This window comes from Monomorium pharaonis, chromosome 10, assembly GCF_013373865.1.
Source record: "Monomorium pharaonis isolate MP-MQ-018 chromosome 10, ASM1337386v2, whole genome shotgun sequence".
Taxonomy (NCBI): Eukaryota; Metazoa; Arthropoda; class Insecta; order Hymenoptera; family Formicidae; genus Monomorium; species Monomorium pharaonis.
Genome location: NC_050476.1, coordinates 11,746,113 through 11,764,784, shown reverse-complemented (window position 1 = coordinate 11,764,784; position 18,672 = coordinate 11,746,113). Strand labels below are relative to the sequence as shown.

The 18,672-nt window shown below is 43.3% G+C and overlaps 1 protein-coding gene across 1 annotated transcript; it reads left to right on the top strand.

Annotated features, from left to right (window-relative positions):
* The first annotated feature begins 653 nt into the window (after positions 1 to 653).
* LOC118647654 (zinc finger BED domain-containing protein 1-like) lies at positions 654 to 3,351 on the top strand. Its single transcript, XM_036292934.1, has 4 exons — positions 654 to 931; positions 1,022 to 1,280; positions 1,515 to 1,563; positions 1,639 to 3,351. Exons 2-4 carry the CDS (start codon positions 1,047 to 1,049, stop codon positions 3,204 to 3,206), a joined length of 1,851 nt encoding a protein of 616 aa, XP_036148827.1. The 5' UTR covers positions 654 to 931; positions 1,022 to 1,046; the 3' UTR covers positions 3,207 to 3,351.
* The last annotated feature ends 15,321 nt before the right edge of the window (positions 3,352 to 18,672 follow it).

Sequence of the window (18,672 nt, the reverse complement as noted above, 5' to 3'; positions counted from 1 at the left end):
CGCGTGAGGTTTCGCGCAATCCGCTCGACAATTAGCGCAATGCTCCTTAGACAGCACTTGCTGTCTAAGCAATAATTTGGAACACTGACTGATTTACGCTAGTGATGGGCGATGTTTCTTCGATTAATCGGTAATCGACGTTTTTCTTTACAATTAATCGATTTTTTAATCGATGTTATGTATTTCGATTAATTGTTATATCGATGTTATGTATTTCGATTAATTGTTTTATCGATGTCAAGAGTCACATAATCGATTTTAAAAGCCTTGTGTCCACGATCCGAGAACTTGGTCCAAGTTGGACACCATATAAAAACTACTAGAAATTACTGCAAATGTAAGGCCCGGTTCCACAACTTACGGTTAAATTAACTGGCCGATTATTCCGTTAGAATTGACCAATCGTAATTGATAAATCTCATGTTTAACCAATCACGTTCATAGATCTGGTAGTTTATCTCCTGGATAATTTTAACTGCAAGATAACTAGACGTGAAGAAATCGGGCATAAAAAGGAACAGGCCATATGTAAACTAGATAGCCTTTAAGGTACCTTTTCACTCTGATGCTTGACGCTCATTTTCAGCGTCAAAAGACATCACATGACTAAAAATGGTGAATGGGACCCATTCGTCATTTTTAGTCACGTGTGATCTTTTGACGCTGTAAATGAGCGTCAAGCGTCAGAGTGAAAAGGTACCTTTACGTTATACCAGAAAAGTTTCTCTCTCAAAGAAAATATACTAAGGTTATACTGTGATATTATTGTGCAGTCGGTCAACAAAGTTCGGCTTCCATTGTTAAAAAATAAAACATTATCCGTATATAACATTTTTGTTAGCGCGTTTTGAATACGGGTCTAAATTTATAACGTTACTTTTATATTTAGATCGTAATCTATTTTTTATCGAGCAAGTGTTGGATACCAAAAGTAAGTTTTTCTTTGGATATATTTACAATTTATAAAATTTTATTAAACTAAGGATTTAAATAATAAACGTACATAAATTTTAATTGTAAGTTTGATAAGCAATATTACTGCAATAATGAAGAATGCAAAGGAGAAGAGCGATGTGTGGAAACACTTCAAAAAAGAAAGCTCAACCTCTGCTCGGTGTATACTTTGTATGAAAGTATTGAAGCATGGAGGTAATACTACAAATTTACACAACCACTACAAGAAGGTACACAAAATGCATGTAGGAACAGGGCCAACGTCACCGAAACAATCAAAAATGTCTTCAGAAAACAGCTTAAAATTTACACCAGGTATAAACCAGGTAAAATAATTTCATATATACATATTGTCTCGAACACATATTCTTATTAGCATAGATTATATTTCTTGTTTTTTTTAAATTTTATTATAAAGTAATTTTAAAAAATTAGAAAAAATTAAAGAATTTTTGAACAATAACACAATTGTAGAGTCAACACTTCATAGCACTCTATTGTGATTTAGAATATTATTTCTTAGTACTTGTATGTGATTCAGAAGGCTATTTTTTTTACAGAAAGAGACTAAAATTACGGACTCTTTTTCACGCATAAATTCTTTTATGGGTTAGTAAGGTATTATATATAAAATAAGTAAAATTTAAGTCACACATGTTATATTTTTTGTTTATGTTTTTATAGAGGGAGGTTCTTCAGCAAATAAACTCACTAATTGTATTTTGTTCATGATTACAACCGAAAATCTACCCTTATCTCTTGTGGATAGTAAAAGCTTTAGGCGTCTTATAAATACAGCGGCACCAATGTATAAGATTCCTAGCAGAAGGACCATAACTCGCCTCATAGATGCTAAGTATGATATTTTAAAAGAAAGTTTTAAAAAACATCTAAAACTCGGGTCTACATTTACGTTAACGTGCGACATTTGGACGGACGTGAGTAACCAAAGTTACATTGGTGTAACAATACACTATTTACGACACGAATTGGTTCTATCAAACGCAATGATAGGTGTTTTCCCTCTGACGCAAAATCACACTGCCAACTATATTAAAGACACAATGATATCTATATTAGAGTCATTTAATATAGATGTAACAAGTATAGCTGCCATTGTAACTGATAGCACTGCCAATATGACGAAGGCAATCATAGATGGATTTGGTCTTTCAAAACATCTACCTTGTATCGCCCATCTTTTATCCCACTTAGTTCCAGATGCTATCAAATTGAACCCTCCAATCGATAAAATTATTACCAGAGTAAAATCTATTGTAACCGTAACAAAGCGGAGCGTTGTGGCATCTGACGAATTAAAACGTTTGCAAATACGTGATGGAAAAACTGAGAATACGGCATTAAAATTTAAACAGGATGTGCCAACGCGTTGGAATTCAACGTATCATATGATTAAACGGTTTCTAGAATTGAAAAATTATGTTTATTCCGTACTCATGACATGCCCAACAGCTTCGACAGCACTTACGCGCGATGAAATCAAGATTTTAGAAGATATCGTACAAGTTTTAGGCCCGATTGAATTTGTTACAAATGAAATAAGCGGTGATTCATATCCAACAAGCAGTTTAGTAATTCCGTTAATTCACTGCATGGAAGCCACCATAAAAAACTGTATTACTAAAACTCTTGAAGGCAATGCATTCAAAGACAGCATTTTATTTGAAATTCAACGACGTTTCAAAGAAATTGAATCGTATCAGATATTCGCAGTATTAACTATTCTAGACCCGCGATATAAAAAAATGCATTTTAAATCTATAAGAGCAGCTTCCGTTGCTATATCACATATTAATCGCAAATTAAAAACTATTTCTACTAATAATAACACAGAGTCTAATGTAATCGAACATGTAGAACCACGAACTAACAGCAAATTAAATGAATTTAACGTTTGGAATATTCACCAAAGTTTAGTAGAGTCATGTGCATCATCTGTTGATGAGCCTGGTGGCATGAATCTTGAATTGCGGCAATATTTGAATCAGCCTATAATTCCACGTGAGCAAGATGTATTTAAGTTTTGGCAAACTCTTAGACCTGCGTATCCGACACTTTTTGTAATGGCAATAAGTTACTTATCTATTGTTGCGACTTCGGTACCCTCTGAACGTATGTTTTCTAAAGCTGGTATTATTAAATCAGACTTGCGAAGCAGACTGAGCGGAAAACGACTAAATAGTCTACTTTTTCTAGGTTCACTTAGTGAAGAGATTTGGGGATTAGACTAAGAAAATATTAACTATGTCTTATCTTTTCCTGTGTTCGCATTTTGTGCAATTTCTGTTGTTTATATATTATTTATATATAATGTTTAAAAAATGTTTTTTAATAAAACTTTTATATAGCGTTTGTCATATTAAATATAATAAAAAATATATATTAAAAATTGGTCATTAATATATACCTCTCTTATTTTTTCTCCTTACTGCCATGTGTTACTAATATGCAATAATTATACTTATTTACAGTGAGCTATTTTCATTATTCATATAATTATAAGTATTTTTATTACATAATTATGATATAGATTTTCTAATTTATATATAATTTAAATGGTTTTATATTTCAGAGATATTTCGGGCATAACAATAATGCATATCCAGAGTAAAGATTCTTCAATAATAAAGTCAACGTAATAAATTAAAATTATTTTATATAAATTAGATTTCTTTAAATGTTTACACATAGTAACTTTTAAATTAATTAGTAATAATCGATTTTTTCTCGATGTTTATGGAAAATAATCGATTGTTATTTTATACTATTGCAAATTAATCGATTGTTTACGATCGATCATTTAAAGAGTCGATTATTTAGCAATCGATTATTTTTTTTAACATCGCCCATCTCTAATTTACGCCCTCAAGCAATCCTCCCCTTCTTTCGATCCAACTACCGAATTATCGGATATATAAACCGGCGAAAGAAGGTGAGGAACGGGTCAATCCGAAGTAGACAAACTAAAACAACACACGACACTCTGCTTCGCGGGGTCGTGTATCGCCGATATAACTCATTGTAAATACACAACTACGACACTCTGCTTTGCGGGGTCGTGGACAACGAGCTCATAGACGCGACACTCTACCTTGCGGGGTCGCGATCTATTCACTGTAAACGAATACAAGAATAAAAGTGTTCAATACAAATAACGGTGTAAGTGACCAAATACCTTTCTCGCGAGATCTCTGGCAGCGATCCCAAATCATACTCACAACGAGGGGTACAACAATACATTGAATATAGCTTTTATTAATAACATAGTTACTGCATTTTTTTCAAACATGCAAAATTAATATTTTCTCGCTCGCACATTTTGCCATTCATCCTCACATTCATGCTGGCTCTGTTCGCACGCAGGGTTGGCTTTTGCGTTTCGGATATTGAGCGAATTTTCCGTAAAACATAAATAATTAACTTTACGCAACTTTACTGCGAATATACATATAAACAAGGTCGCTTCGCACGATATATGACTTGACAAAAGTAATGTATTAAACATATAACATATAATGCTTTATGCGATTCTGTCGCTAGCACGGTATTTAACATAATATTCTCTCTCGCGTTTACGTTTATGCTACTACGCGATTTTATTGTTTACAAAAATAAAACGAATAATATTCTGTTTGTTATCGCACTCTAATCGCGAATATTAATATAATAGTATAGCCTAATTTATATATATATATCACACTAAATAATAAACTTATGCGGTTATGCCGCTAACACACACTTTTAGTTTATCGTGACGATTTATCGTTCACACTGTCACGAACTGCGACGCGGATGGAATCGCGCACTCGTCGTCGCTTTCCTCGTTGCGGCCAGCTGTCGGCTGGTCCTTCGGGGTTGGTGACGCGTTCATCGGTGCCTCGGCTGATTGCCTTGGTATCGGTTACTCGGCTGTTGTCTCTGCGTCGGGTCTACATCAATTGCGTATTAATGTCTTGGTTCACCGTGTATCCCGCATTCGCGACGAACGGAATTCGTACGATGTTTAACGCATCGTAACGATAACGCGGGAGGAATATTCTCCTCGAGTATTGCACGAGAATGGTACTAGCACATTGACTCGCGTCGCGACACGCGAAAGGCTCATGGAACCTTCTAGAAGCGTCGACGGGAAATGATCTTGACATGTCCGTACCGCTTGCTAACTCGAAGAGGACTCCTCGATAAACGTTGCTTATTCTTGCACGATCCTGTTCTTCTCACCACTCGACATTCCCTGATTGGCTGTCTCGGGTATGTCGTTAGCTTCCGCTAATCAGGAGATGGGTTGCCATGCTCTGTGCCACATTACTTGCGTATGCGCCCTTCAAACGACGCTAACTCATACGCTCGCGATTATTGCGTGCGCGCCTTGTTTACGGGTGGCGTCATGTGACCATTCACACATACTAATTTCTGGCAGCGCCATTTAATATACGCTGCACGCGGAACAAGCCAAAGGAAGAGATTGTGTCAATTGTCGCGCCATTGGTGCGTTCGCTGGCGGCTTAAGGCTTCTCGGCCAATCACAGGCTCGAGCTGTTTTTTGATTGGATGGGCTCGCTTATGGCGGCCACCTGAGCTCGTAAATGTCGCAGTCTATCACGAGGTTTTCGCGTCTTTCCGCAATGTTTAAGGTTATGATTGCGATTAATACGCCGTCCTCAAGCTGTATTCGCACCAACATGGTCAAGCTATCCGGAATTAATACCGTTATTTGCTGTGAAGATATTAGATGTATGTCAGGTATCCGGAACATGTTTCTACCTATATGATTCCTCTCTCTGTGGCTTGTTTTACAGGTTATGTTACTTATTGTAGGTTATGTCGTCTTTCTGGAATTTGCAAAGTTACAAAACAACTTACATGCTTATGATTATAATATTGGAGGTTATGTTTGAGGTTATATAATCTTATATATGTTTTAGATCAAGATACATAATTTCTTATTAACTAATACATGCATATGCGCGCGCGGTTAGATCAAATGCTATTTAACTCATTATTCTCCCGGCTTTATTTATTCGATGTGCCATTCTCTTTTACGCTCGACCTATTAATTATGCCGCGTTCTCCGTCGCATCTTTACATGCTAAAATATATAGCAAACAAATAATAATAACGAAATTGGTGAACAGAACATCATAAAGATCTCGTTACACTTTAGCGTCTCTTTGCGATTTGGTAACAGCACCATGTTTATAAGTAAGTTAAGAATACAAATATTGAACAAGTATATAACACAATAAATGAGGATACATAGGGTGACCTTCTTTTGGACACTGCACGATTGGACACTGCACGATTGGACACCGCATTATTGGACACCGCAGTCTTCTAGTGAATAACATTTATATATCATGACAGATTATCTAACCTTAGAAACATCTGGCAAAAAAAGCTTCGATTTGCCAGAAAAAAAAATTAAATTTTAAATGTCTATATACTTATTTTTAAGAGCATTTCGTTTTGCGTGAAAAGTTTCAAACCTATGTAGTGCAGAAAATGCTCGGACGCACACACACACGCACGCACGCACGCACGCACGCACACACACACACACACACACACACACACACACACACACACACACACACACAAACGGTGCAAGAAGGGCCTTCGACCCCCCCCCCTCCCGCACCCACCCCGTCCAAGTCGCTAACCCATGTAAACTGTATTAGAAATCTGCATACACACACGTGAATGTGTGTGTGTGTCCAATTGTACGGTGTCCAATAATGCGGTGTCCAATCGTGCGGTGTCCAATCGTGCGGTGTCCAATAATGCGGTGTCCAATCGTGCGGTATCCAATCGTGCAGTGTCCAATAATGCGGTGTCCAATAATGCGGTGTCCAATCGTGCGGTGTCCAATCGTGCGGTGTCCAATAATGCGGTGTCCAATCATTACGTGTCCAAACGGGATATTCCCGAATACATAAATAATCAAACAAAATACAGTTAATAACGCGCATCGCGCACATGTCACACTTGTCTCCGACATATTATCTGTCTAAGTTATCATCGTCTCTAATTCGCTGCACGGGCACCGGTGGTAACCAGAAAATTTCCTCAAAAAATGGAGGAGTGATGTTGGTATTAACGAAAGTCCCTAAACACTAAATTTTAATTTTTGTGTATTAGCAGGTTATTTGACATTATATTGTAGATTCATTTATTATTTGGTTACACGACATTGGTCTGAAAACTAGATGGGGAAAATGTTGGTACCTGGGGTTCCTGGGGGTGGGGTGCCCGGCTCGTCCGGGATATGGCGGGCTAAAGCCCGCTCGTGCTGGGGGGGCCCTGAGCTCTCGCCGGAGACCTTCCCCACGTTGGAGGCCAATGGCGGAGAAGGGTCCCAGCCGGCGCGGGTTGAGACGATTCCCGCCGGGGTTGTTGGGTTTCGTCGATGCATTGCACGCCGGTGCTCCGGCAGGATCGGGGAAACGGCCAACGGCGCGCTGTGCGGGAGCAGTGTCTCTCCCTGCGTCGCCTTTTTCCTCTCCGACGGACCCATGTGATGGGCACCAGGACATCGCCTGATTGGGACCCCGGTGCGCGGCCGCGCTTGGTCGTGCGCCGGGTCCCAGTCCGCGTTGTTTTAGAGAGAGGGCTGGTCGCGGAGCCGCTCGAACGTTTCTGAGGTCGGGGCTCGGTGACCCCTTGGGCCAAGCTTTGGCCTGGGAAATTCGCAGGCCGCCCGGACGTATTCCGGCGTCGGGGCCGCGGGTGCGACCGTCGGGGCTTTTCGGACATTCCAGGTCGGAATCCGGCGGTCGCCGCGGTACGGTTAATCGCGCGTTCCCGGCGACCGCGTCCGTTCCGAAGCCGGGACGCGCGGTAGGCGTTGCCCGCGTCTCGGGGGGGATTGTCTCCCCCAGGCGTGGGCGTGCCGGTCGCCGCGGTGGGCAAGGTGATGAAGGGATCGCGACCTCCTTTTCGCCCCATCCGTCCGCGGGGCCCCCCGCGTAGCGGCACCTATCGCGGTACCCCAGAGGTCAAAAGTTGGGGAACCTTGAAAACCCGCGGATCATGGGCCTTGATGTTCCAGTTTGCGGGTGAGTAGGGGGCTGGAGTCCTGTGCCGGAGATGTCACATCCCTCCGGCCAGCGACATATGTCGACCCCCTGGAGGAACTCGGACTTTGCACCCGGGTCATGTTTTCGGGGCAGGTGAGGGTACGCCCGGTCGGCGAAGCCGCAATAAGTAGTGGGATAAACCAAAAAATGAATATTACAAATAATAAAACCCACAACACGAGGAGCAAGGCGGGAAACCCCCTAAGCGGGGAGAGCGGTGCGCCGGTGGACGGTGGCGCTCGGCTCGCGGGGTTCGCAAACCCCAGCGGGAGCCGCGTGGGGTCAGCCTGCCGACGATCTCACTGGCCAGGGTCGTTGTTAGGCCCTGGAAACGGGTTAGAGGTCGTTGTTAGGTGGAAACGGGAAAGAGGGAAACAGTTTTCCCTCCACCCCAGAGATACCACGGAGGCCGGGCCCAAAGTGCTCGAAGGCTCGGGCGGGCAGTGTGTTGTTGAGGGACCCCGCCCAGTACGACACCGCGAGCGAGAGGGGGGGGGGGACGCTACCCCATCGGCATCCCACGGATCGGCGCCATGCGATCCGAGGGTCCGCGCCTGGGTGGGGTCAATGTATGAATATTTAATATGCGTTTGATTGAACGGTGTGCAATTGAACTGTGCGCAATTGAACGGTGTACAATTGAACAATGTGCAATTGAACAGTGTGCCATTTAATGGTGCGCAATTGAACGATGCGCAATCGAACTGTGTCCAATCGAACTGTGTCCAATCGAAAGGTGTCCAATCGAACTGTGTCCAATCGAACGGTGTCCAATCGAACGGTGTCCAATCGAACGGTGTCCAATCGAACGGTGTCCAATCGAACTGTGTCCAATTGAACGGTGCGCAACGTTTCGTGTCTAATAGCACGGTGGGTAATTGCAACGTGTCCAATTGTACTGTGCGCCATTGAACCTCTCCCGTCGTGCAAGCCATGGCATTGTACGGTGCGCCGGTCTTGGCCGGCGCCTTGGTGGGCAAAAAGAATCGAAGTGTGTGCACAGAGTGCAGCGGCACATGGCCATAATTGCGTCGAGGGCGTACCGTACGACCTCCCACGCGGCGGCGACGGCCCTGTCGGGCATGCCCCCCCCCCCCTGGATCTTCTCGCACGGGCCCAAGCCCGCGTTTTTGAGCGAACGTGGCAAATCCGGGAGGGTAGCGGGACGGTAACAAACAGGGTCCATCGCCTACTGAGGCTCTAGGCCCGGCGATCATTGATCGAGGTGTGGCGCGCGTGCTTGAGCAGTCTGGGCTGCGCGGGTCAATGGACCGTCGGGGCTTTGGCCCCGGTGCTGGCGAATTGACTGGACCGGGGCTGGGGCAGAGTGTCCTTCCGGATGGCGCAGGTCTTCACCGGACACGGATGTTTCAGGGAGTTCTTGTGCCGAATCCGGAAGGAAAATACGACTCGCTACCACCATTGCTCGGTGGAAACGGGAGAGAAGCGTTTCACACGCTGGCAATATGCCCGGCGTGGGATCATGAGCGCGGTGTCCTAAGGGCAAAGCTCAGGCTCGGTGAGGACTTGTCCTTCGGCACGCTCGTGGAGGCGATGCTGAAGGACGAGTCCACTTGGGAGGTAGCCTTCTCCTTCTGCGAGACCGTTATGTCGCGGAAGGAGGAGGTCGAGAGAGTGTGGAGAGGTGAGGGGGGCACCTGCGGGTCCCCTTTTCGGACATAAGTGCCGCCGGTGCGAGGGGTGCACCCCCTCGCCAGCGTTGCGGTCGCCCGCCGGATCAGGGGGGCAAGGGCCGCGATCGGGCTCTCATGCCCCCGTCCCCCCGGCCGCCGCCGCCGCGGTCTCGTTCGGGCCGATAGCGGGCGGCGGTGGAGGAAAAACGGGGGCGTTCCCCGGGCAACGGGGGAGGAAGAGGCGCGGGCGTGTCGTCGTCGTCGTCATCGATGACGACGCGACCAGAAAGCGCGAGGGGGGAGCCTAGCCCAGGAGGACGATTGGGGTCGCTCGTATAACGCGGCCCCCCCTCCTTCCGGGCCCTCCCTCGTAAATATTCGCCCGCGGGAGGGGGGGGGGGGCTCGACCGAGAAAAACACGGGCCCGAAGCCTCCCCTCTTCTTTTCTCCGCTGCGAGTTGCAGCGCGGGCCGTCGGGTGATCGGTAGCAAGGGTATGCGTAAATGCATTCTCACCTCGCAAAACCAAAAAAAAGGTTGTGACCGAACTTGATGTCTATTCGGAATTCAACCTCCCTTCCAAATTTCCCGGATCAATTAATCGCCGTTACTGACTCTCCGTTGTGTCAACAGATTTGACAGTGGGCGAACGGGAAAACAATAGCATCACGCCGGCCGTCTTGAGTCTAGATCTCGGAGTTTCACGCACCTCAGTGGAGGACTGCGTGATCCTCCACTGATCAGCTGCGTGACGGGTGATCGCCACGCCTTGTACGCGATTGATCGGATGGTGATGAGGTGCTCGATTTCCCGGAGCAACGATCCTCCACCAGTCTTGCGGCTACTACTGCCCGCCAAGCACTCATTTCTCGCTTTGCAAAAAGCTGCGTCTTACTGAACGTTCTTTGTTCTTGTGCCTCTCTTCGTACCACGAGAGTCTGTAAATCACAGTCTGTAATCGGGTCGCGACCTCGTTCAATTTTGTTCTTCGAGTGAGTCGATCTTCCTAGCATAAGTTTTTTTGTGTTGTAAAATTTAATGCACTATTCTCGCGGGTGATAGAGGCGAAAGCGTCCTGTGAGTGATTCTTCGGCATTACCGACGATTCGCGTGATCGCACCTGCACTCCTGCTTCGCGACAAGATCTCCGTCGTTCGCGGGTTCAAGATATACATCGATATCACGCGCATTTCGGTGTGAGGCAAGATTTCTGTCGCGGACCATCCTGGCAGACATCAAGAGTGCAGAACAGATTTCCGATCGCTCGCGTTATCGGTTCGCGCTCACTCGTGATCGCCACCACCCTCAAGACTGTCCATTGTTCTAAACAATAAATTTGACGTGATAATTTTGTGCTATGCATTTTTTTCGGCCTCCTCTTTCCTGCCTGTTCTTCCATTGAATCTTCGGATTCACGTTACGCATGCTCCGCGCTCAACACTGGGCGGTTCCGGCGTTTCGCGTGTCGAGACATTTTACATCGGCGCGTTTGCTCGCATTCAATGTCAAAATTAATAAAATTCCGAAATATTTGGAAATAACTTACAATATCTTTATAAGACGGTCGCCAGGTCGGTGATTTGCCCCGCCGCTAGGGTGTGGCCTCAGCTAAGTCGCTGCTTGGCCAGGAATAATATTTCCGGAATTCTCGCTAATATGTGACCTCACGCTGTCCTCTGTTATCGCACGGGTGGTCGCTATGCGTCCTTTGTCCTCGGGGAATGTCCTCAAACATTCGTTGTTCGCAAGATGATGCAATATGACCGCCTTGGAATGGACTCGCCCGGGATAGGATTTTCTCGCGTAATCACGACACAGTTTGTATTTTCACAATGCTCTGCTTTTGTTTATTAACGCACATATTGTCACGCGTTTTTTTTACGTTTCGCCGTGCGGAATCGCGACGCGGATCAAAAACGGTACGAAAGAGGAAGGAGGGATGGATGTCCCCTTCGGTGTTTCTCAAGTTGTCACTGAGCAATCTGCAAGATTTATTACGAAAGTTGATCGCCAGACGCGCACTTCCGTCGCGTCAAATCCAAATACGAGAGTAGCACTAAAATCTTTCTTTACGCGGAATAGTTAGCCGGCCGCTCTGATTTGGGAACGTCTCATTTGCCCACGTCAATATTGGCTACGTCAATATTGGCCACGTTAATATTGACCACGTCAATATTGGCCACGTCATTATTGACCACGATTCCGATTGACCACGGTGTGGATTGGCCACGTCATTATTGACCACGTCAATATTAGCCACGTCAATATTGGCCACGCGTGATATTGCCCACGTCAATATTGGCCACGCGTCAATATTGACCACGTCATTATTGCCCACGCGTCACTATTGCCCACGTCATTACTATATATGGGTTTGCGACTTGGACGGGGTGGGTGCGGGAGGGGGGCCGAAGGCCTCCCTTGCACCCCCCCCCCGGTGTGTGTGTGTGTGTGCTTGTGTGTGTGTGTGTGCAAAGCATTTTTCTGCACCACATGGGTTTGCAACTTCCCACGCTAAGCAAAAAAATTGATTAATATTGACGTGAGCAATAATGACGCGTGGGCAATAATAACGCGCGGGCAATAATGACGCGTGGTCAATAGTGACGTGGGCAATAATGACACGTGGTCAATAGTGACGTGGACAATAATGCCGTGGTCAATATTGACGTGGGCAATATCACGCGTGGCCAATATTGACGTGGGCAATATCACGCGTGGCCAATAATGACGCGTGGCCAATAATGACGCGTAGGCAATAATAACGTGGGCTATGACGCGTGGGCAATAATGACGCGTGGCCAATATTGACGTGGCCATTATTGACGTGGGCAATATCACGCGTGGCCAATCCACCCCGTGGCCAATATTGACGTGGCCAATATTGACGTGGCCAATATTGACATGGCCAAACGGGTGCCACTCTCCGATTTCGGTAGAGGGGCGGGGCGGTGTGCCGCAGGTAAACGTTTGATTACACGAAACGACACAAAATAAATGTACGTTCCGTTTTCTTTTAAAACAAAGTAACAGCACGTTTATTACAAAGAGAGAAATTAACAAAAATAAGTGATAATGAAAAGAAATTAAAATATAACAGAAATTTCGCTTAGCGCGCAAGTGATGGAACTCGCGAAAGAACAATTGAAATGCTTGAAAGCAGAAATTAACATGAAAATAACCGAATTAGCTAGAAAGAACAAACGAAATAAAATACAATAGAAAAAGGCGCGAAACCGACAGTAAGCCAGATGAAGACGAGGCGGCACGTAACGCTAGGGCGCGAATACCGCGATCACAACGCAAACGAAATTACAATGAGACGACGACGCGACATTCACGAAACGGAATTGACAGAATTTGCGATAACGTGAAGATAGTGGAGGAGCCGGAGCCTCACACAGAATTCTATGAACCGCGGCGCGAATACTCGACGCATGCAATGATTTGGCGAGCACGCGCCTCGCGCGTGCAATGGCATGGTGGTCGCGCTACCGGACTTCTCCCGCAAACGGCTACTCTTCTCGCTACTAACCGGGGCCACGATCTTCGGCAAGCGCGTTTCACACGTAACTCTACGATAAGCGAATCTTAGCCTCCACGAGTCTTTGACGGCCCGCTGCGCATGGGAATCGATCGCTCGTTCTAATACTAATAAGTACGCCCTCGCGCACTTTACTACACTAAAGAGCTCGATCCCAGAACGCTAGCGCGATTCGCCGACTTGCGAGTGGCTTTACAAAACTACACACGCGTTACGGGCAATCTCACCGGCTTCCTTGTCCCTCTCCAAGGCCCTTGCTCCACACGGGACGCTCGTCCTTCGTTCGTCACGACAAGAATTCGAGGACGGCCGGGTTGCCGATACGCTGTACGGAACAGCTGGTTTTTGAAGAGAGCGATCGAGACGCGAGGTGCTCGATCGCAAGCCGATGTGTTTTCCACGCAGGCGGTGCGCTACTCGGCTGCGTGTGACGTCAGCCAATAAGGGTTATGCGTTACGCTTTGCAACAGCTCGCTCTCAATGACTACGCGACCCAATTTCGCGAGGCGTCCTTCTATCGCGGGGCCCTTGATCCTCCTCCCTTGCAGGCGGCCTTCCGGTTAGTCTCATCTCCCCGGGGCCGATACGGGAGGCTGATTATAGCTGAAGGATCCTCCGCTGTTGGCTTCGTCGGCCTTTCCGCTGTGACGCCTCGTCGTATTCTGCCGCGTCGCTTGCTTCGCGGCTCCCGCTGGGGTCCCATGTCCCCGCGGTAATTGTCTTATGCCTCGGACCTGTCCTCTATTTTCCGCTGCTCCGCCAAGGTTGAATTTCTAATCCTGTGCGGTGTTTCTCGGTGTTTTCGCCAAATGAAGCGCCCGATACGCAAAATAAAAAAAAATATAATTAGAATTCGCAAATATTGCTAATGAAACCCGCCGAGGATCGCGATACGCTCCTCGCACCTCCCGGCCGTTCTCGCTAGCTTGGGCCTTGTGACGGCGGAGGGGCGCTGCGAAGCCACAGCAAAACTGCAGCGTCACAATACATTCATGCACTTACGCACGACTGGGCAGGCGCAATTATTTCACGTATGGCGTATATTGTTACGCTCGGACACACCTCTCGCACAACCTCGCGTTTGCGATTATTTAACGCGCTCGCGAAATTAATTGTAACCCGGAAATGTCTGCTTACGAGAGCTCGCGGGTTATATTTACATATCGAATTAATCGTCGTGCCCAATACTGCTTCTCGTTCCGATGGGTCATTGGGCGATCTCATATACGCGAAACGCGGCGGTAACATGTTCATCCTCATCAAGGATCAAACGCAGACTTTTTTTGATTGCCGGCGATAAGCCGTTTCCCTTTCACTCTCCACTCGACACCCTCCGATTGGCGTATTCATTCTCATGCGATGTTTCCGGCCAATCGGCAAATTTCGAGTGGTTGTCTCGCACTCACTCTAAAGTCATTTTTGTTAGAGTTCACTGGATCGCAAGCGCGGTTCGCAATGTTGCCAATGGCGCCAGTGATCTCGAGCAGGTATATCCTGTTCGAGTTGATAATCCTGGTGTGTTCATGCTTGCTCCTGTAATTTTAACAGGATTTATTAAATAAACGATAATTGTTTTTGTATGATATAAATATTAATCCAATGGAAATAGTTTAGTTGTTAGCAAAAAAATTGATAAACTATTATAGTGACCAATCTGACAATATTTATTTGTATAATTAATACCACGTTTCGGTCAGACAAATTTTTGGCCATTATCAAGTGTATCTAAAATTACATAAAAACCACAAGAGCAACTCGATTGCTACATGACGCTTAGATCTAGTTTAACATTATTAAATTATTTGTAAAATTGAATACCCTGTTAAATTATACCAAATACATGAGTGTTTCTGGATATTAATCCACGAAAGAAAAGAAACCGTTGAGTGTTGTTATCGGAGACGTGTTAGACAGCACGTCTGTATTCCACAACCTTTGTCAACAGAATGAAGAGATCTCCGAAATTTGTAAGTCAAGTTTAAAAAACATTGAATAAGTTAGTTCGAAAGTAACTAGTCAAAAGAATTAAACTATATTAATAATCCTGTCGTATAATCCATTAAGTAAGGTTGTCCATGTCTTTTTGTAAATTAATATTGTTCTTAGTGTCTTTTTTATAAAAAACATTTTGGCAATTTCTCACTTTTTTCTGTATTTTTCTTTATATAAAATCTTAGGTTTCGACCAATCAAATTCGTGGCGTAATGATATCCGGTGGTTGTGGTAATAATTATATAAATAAATATTGTCAGATTGGTCACTATAATAGTTTATCAATTTACTTTAATTGCTGACAACTCAACTATTTCTATTGGATTTTTATTCACCTTGACTGGAATAATTGTGTACCACCAAGACATTGGATTTTTCAAGAAACTTTCCATGACTTTCGGAGATAAATATACAAAATTACTTAAGACCTGGATTAAAAGCAAGTATAAACTGCATTCGACAATTCAACAACTGAAGTTCCTCCTCAGGTGCAGACGTAGTGACATTCTTCCGTCACACATTTTCTATCAAAGATCTAGTATTACGTTAAAAAATTACCGTGTAAACAACAAATTTATCAATTTAAAGAAACGTTATCAAAAAATCTTATTAAATTTAGAAATTAGTGATGCGCATTGTCAAGTTAAATATTTAAAAACACAGATTAAAGATTTAGAAAACTACCTTTGCAATAATTTTCCCGAAGCTTTATTGGATAAATTTTTTATTTGCAATATCAACAAATTCAACAAGTTTAATGCAAAAATTAAGACCAAACTCATTAACAAGTTTAACAACTTATTTGACTACCAAAATAAGAAATATAAGATGTTCTTTAACAATGATACGACCAAATGGATCATCAATATTAGTGGCAAAACAATACCTAATTTTGTCACAAAAACATTGTGTCTTGGCGATAAGTTCGGGTTGCCAATGAACCAAAATAATAAAAATGACAGATTGGAGTTTACTGTTGGTGTAATCAAGAATTTTGAGGCTGGTTGTTACAAATTTCTTGAGAAAACTGTAGATAACATACGCTCACTGATAGTTAACTCTCTAAATAAATTCCTAGATACGAGCACACATCTTAACTTCCTTGATAATCGTATACTCAAAGTATTTATCAAATGTAAAAAGTTCTTAAAACATAACGACAGCATGTTTATTACGAAAGCGGACAAAGGACACGTAACGGTCATTATGGATGCCAACCATTACAAGAATCAAATGACTGAAATATTGGACGACCAAAACACGTACAAATAATTAAAAAAAGATCCTATTAATAATCTCACTTCTAAAGCCCACAATTTAATTAAAGCGTGGCGATCAAATGGCATTATCGATGACAGCACATATTGATCCTTGAATTGCACCAACGGTAACCTACCAAGATGTTACGGATTGCCGAAAATCCATAAACCGGGCTTTTCTCTACGTGTCATTGTTTCGTCAATAGGCAGCCCGATGTACAATGTGACAAGATTTGTTCATGATATCCTTAGGGAAGACTTGGAGACACCTAAGTCATATGTCAAGGACAGTTGGTCCTTTGTAAAATTAATAAATGGCAAAACTATCGAACCACATGAGAGACTTATTTCTTTGGATGTGTGTGCGTTATTCACTAACATCCCTAGAGAGCTTGTCATGTCTGGCATTAATAAAAGATGGAACAGCATATTTAAAAATACAAACTTTAATTTAGAACAATTTTTATAAGCGATTAACACGGTGTTGAGCTCCACTAGTTTTTCATTTAACGGAAAGTTTTATGAACAGATCTTCGACAGTCCAATGGGCTCCCCTCTCTCTCCTATATTGGCGGATATCGTTATGGACGATCTGGAAGAATACTGTGTATCCAAAAATTAAAATTTAAACCTAGCGCATATTACCAATACGTTGATAATATATTCGCGATAATTCCAATCAATGAATTAGATCACATGTTAGACACGTTCAACAGCTACCATCCGAGACTAAAATTTACATAAGAAATTGAACTAAACAACTCGTTGAACTTTCTTAACGTATCGGTAATTAGAGATGGACACAAATTAATAAGTAACTGGTATAGGAAACCCACATTTTCCGGCCGATACATCAATTATTTCTCTTCACATCCTAAAAGTTATAAAATAATTACAATCACTAATTCAGTAGACCAGGCCATTTTATTATCCAATGAACGTTTTCACAAATCTAACATTGAAATTCTTAAGAAACTTTTATTAAATAATTGTTACTCAATAAAGTTCATTAATAAACACATTGGCATACGGTTACATAAATTGTTTGAAAGTCGTGAGAATGTGGGTGGCCTTAACAATAAACTAAACAATGCGAAAACGATTGTTATACCGTATGTTGAACATGTGAGTAATGATTTGAGCCGCATAATGAAAAAATTTGAAAATGTACGGTACACAGTGCCAAAAAAATTAGACCGCATAATTAAGAGAGGCAAGGATGTTATTAGTGATGCCAATTCAACTGAACTCGTCTACAAGATTAATTGTTGCGATTGCGACGCATCTTATATAAGCCAAACTAAACGTCATTTGAAAACGCGAATTAAAGAACATCAACAAAACAAAAAATTCATCCGCACACCATAATGTGGTTTCTGACCACCGGATATCATCACGCCACGAATTTGATTGGTCGAAACCTAAGATTTTATATAAAGAAAAATACAGAAAAAAGTGAGAAATTGCCAAAATGTTTTTTATAAAAAAGACACTAAGAACAATATTAATTTACAAAAAGACATGGACAACCTTACTTAATGGATTATACGACAGGATTATTAATATAGTTTAATTCTTTTGACTAGTTACTTTCGAACTAACTTATTCAATGTTTTTTAAACTTGACTTACAAATTTCGGAGATCTCTTCATTCTGTTGACAAAGGTTGTGGAATACAGACGTGCTGTCTAACACGTCTCCGATAACAACACTCAACGGTTTCTTTTCTTTCGTGGATTAATATCCAGAAACACTCATGTATTTGGTATAATTTAACAGGGTATTCAATTTTACAAATAATTTAATAATGTTAAACTAGATCCAAGCGTCATGCAGCAATCGAGTTACTCTTGTGGTTTTTATGTAATTTTAGATACACTTGATAATGGCCATAAATCGTCTGGCCGAAACGTTGTGGTATTAATTATATTGTTGCGCCTTGCGGTACAACAAAATATTTTTGCCGTACCTTGCGGTGCGACAAAAGATTTTTTGGGATTCGTTGCTGCCCAAGGAGTTAGAACTCGCGGAAAGAGGCGGTTTTGTAGGCAGGGTCCTCAAATCACTCACTCACTGATTTTAATTTAAACTGATATAAGATTTATTTCTGTTGTTGTACACTGGTTGCGGTCGGCGAAGGTGCCGCGTCGTGTTACAATAGATTAGATACGACGCGCGACTCGGAGTTAACGC

What these genes read in the sequence shown, in the direction of transcription:
- LOC118647654 (XM_036292934.1), top strand. Translation starts at nt 1,047, where the DNA reads ATGAAGAATGCAAAGGAGAAGAGCGATGTGTGGAAACACTTCAAAAAA. An exon ending in TTACACCAGGTATAAACCAG is followed by an intron (nt 1,281 to 1,514) that starts GTAAAATAATTT and finishes TTTTTTTTACAG; the next exon opens with AAAGAGACTAAAATTACGGA. An exon ending in ACGCATAAATTCTTTTATGG is followed by an intron (nt 1,564 to 1,638) that starts GTTAGTAAGGTA and finishes ATGTTTTTATAG; the next exon opens with AGGGAGGTTCTTCAGCAAAT.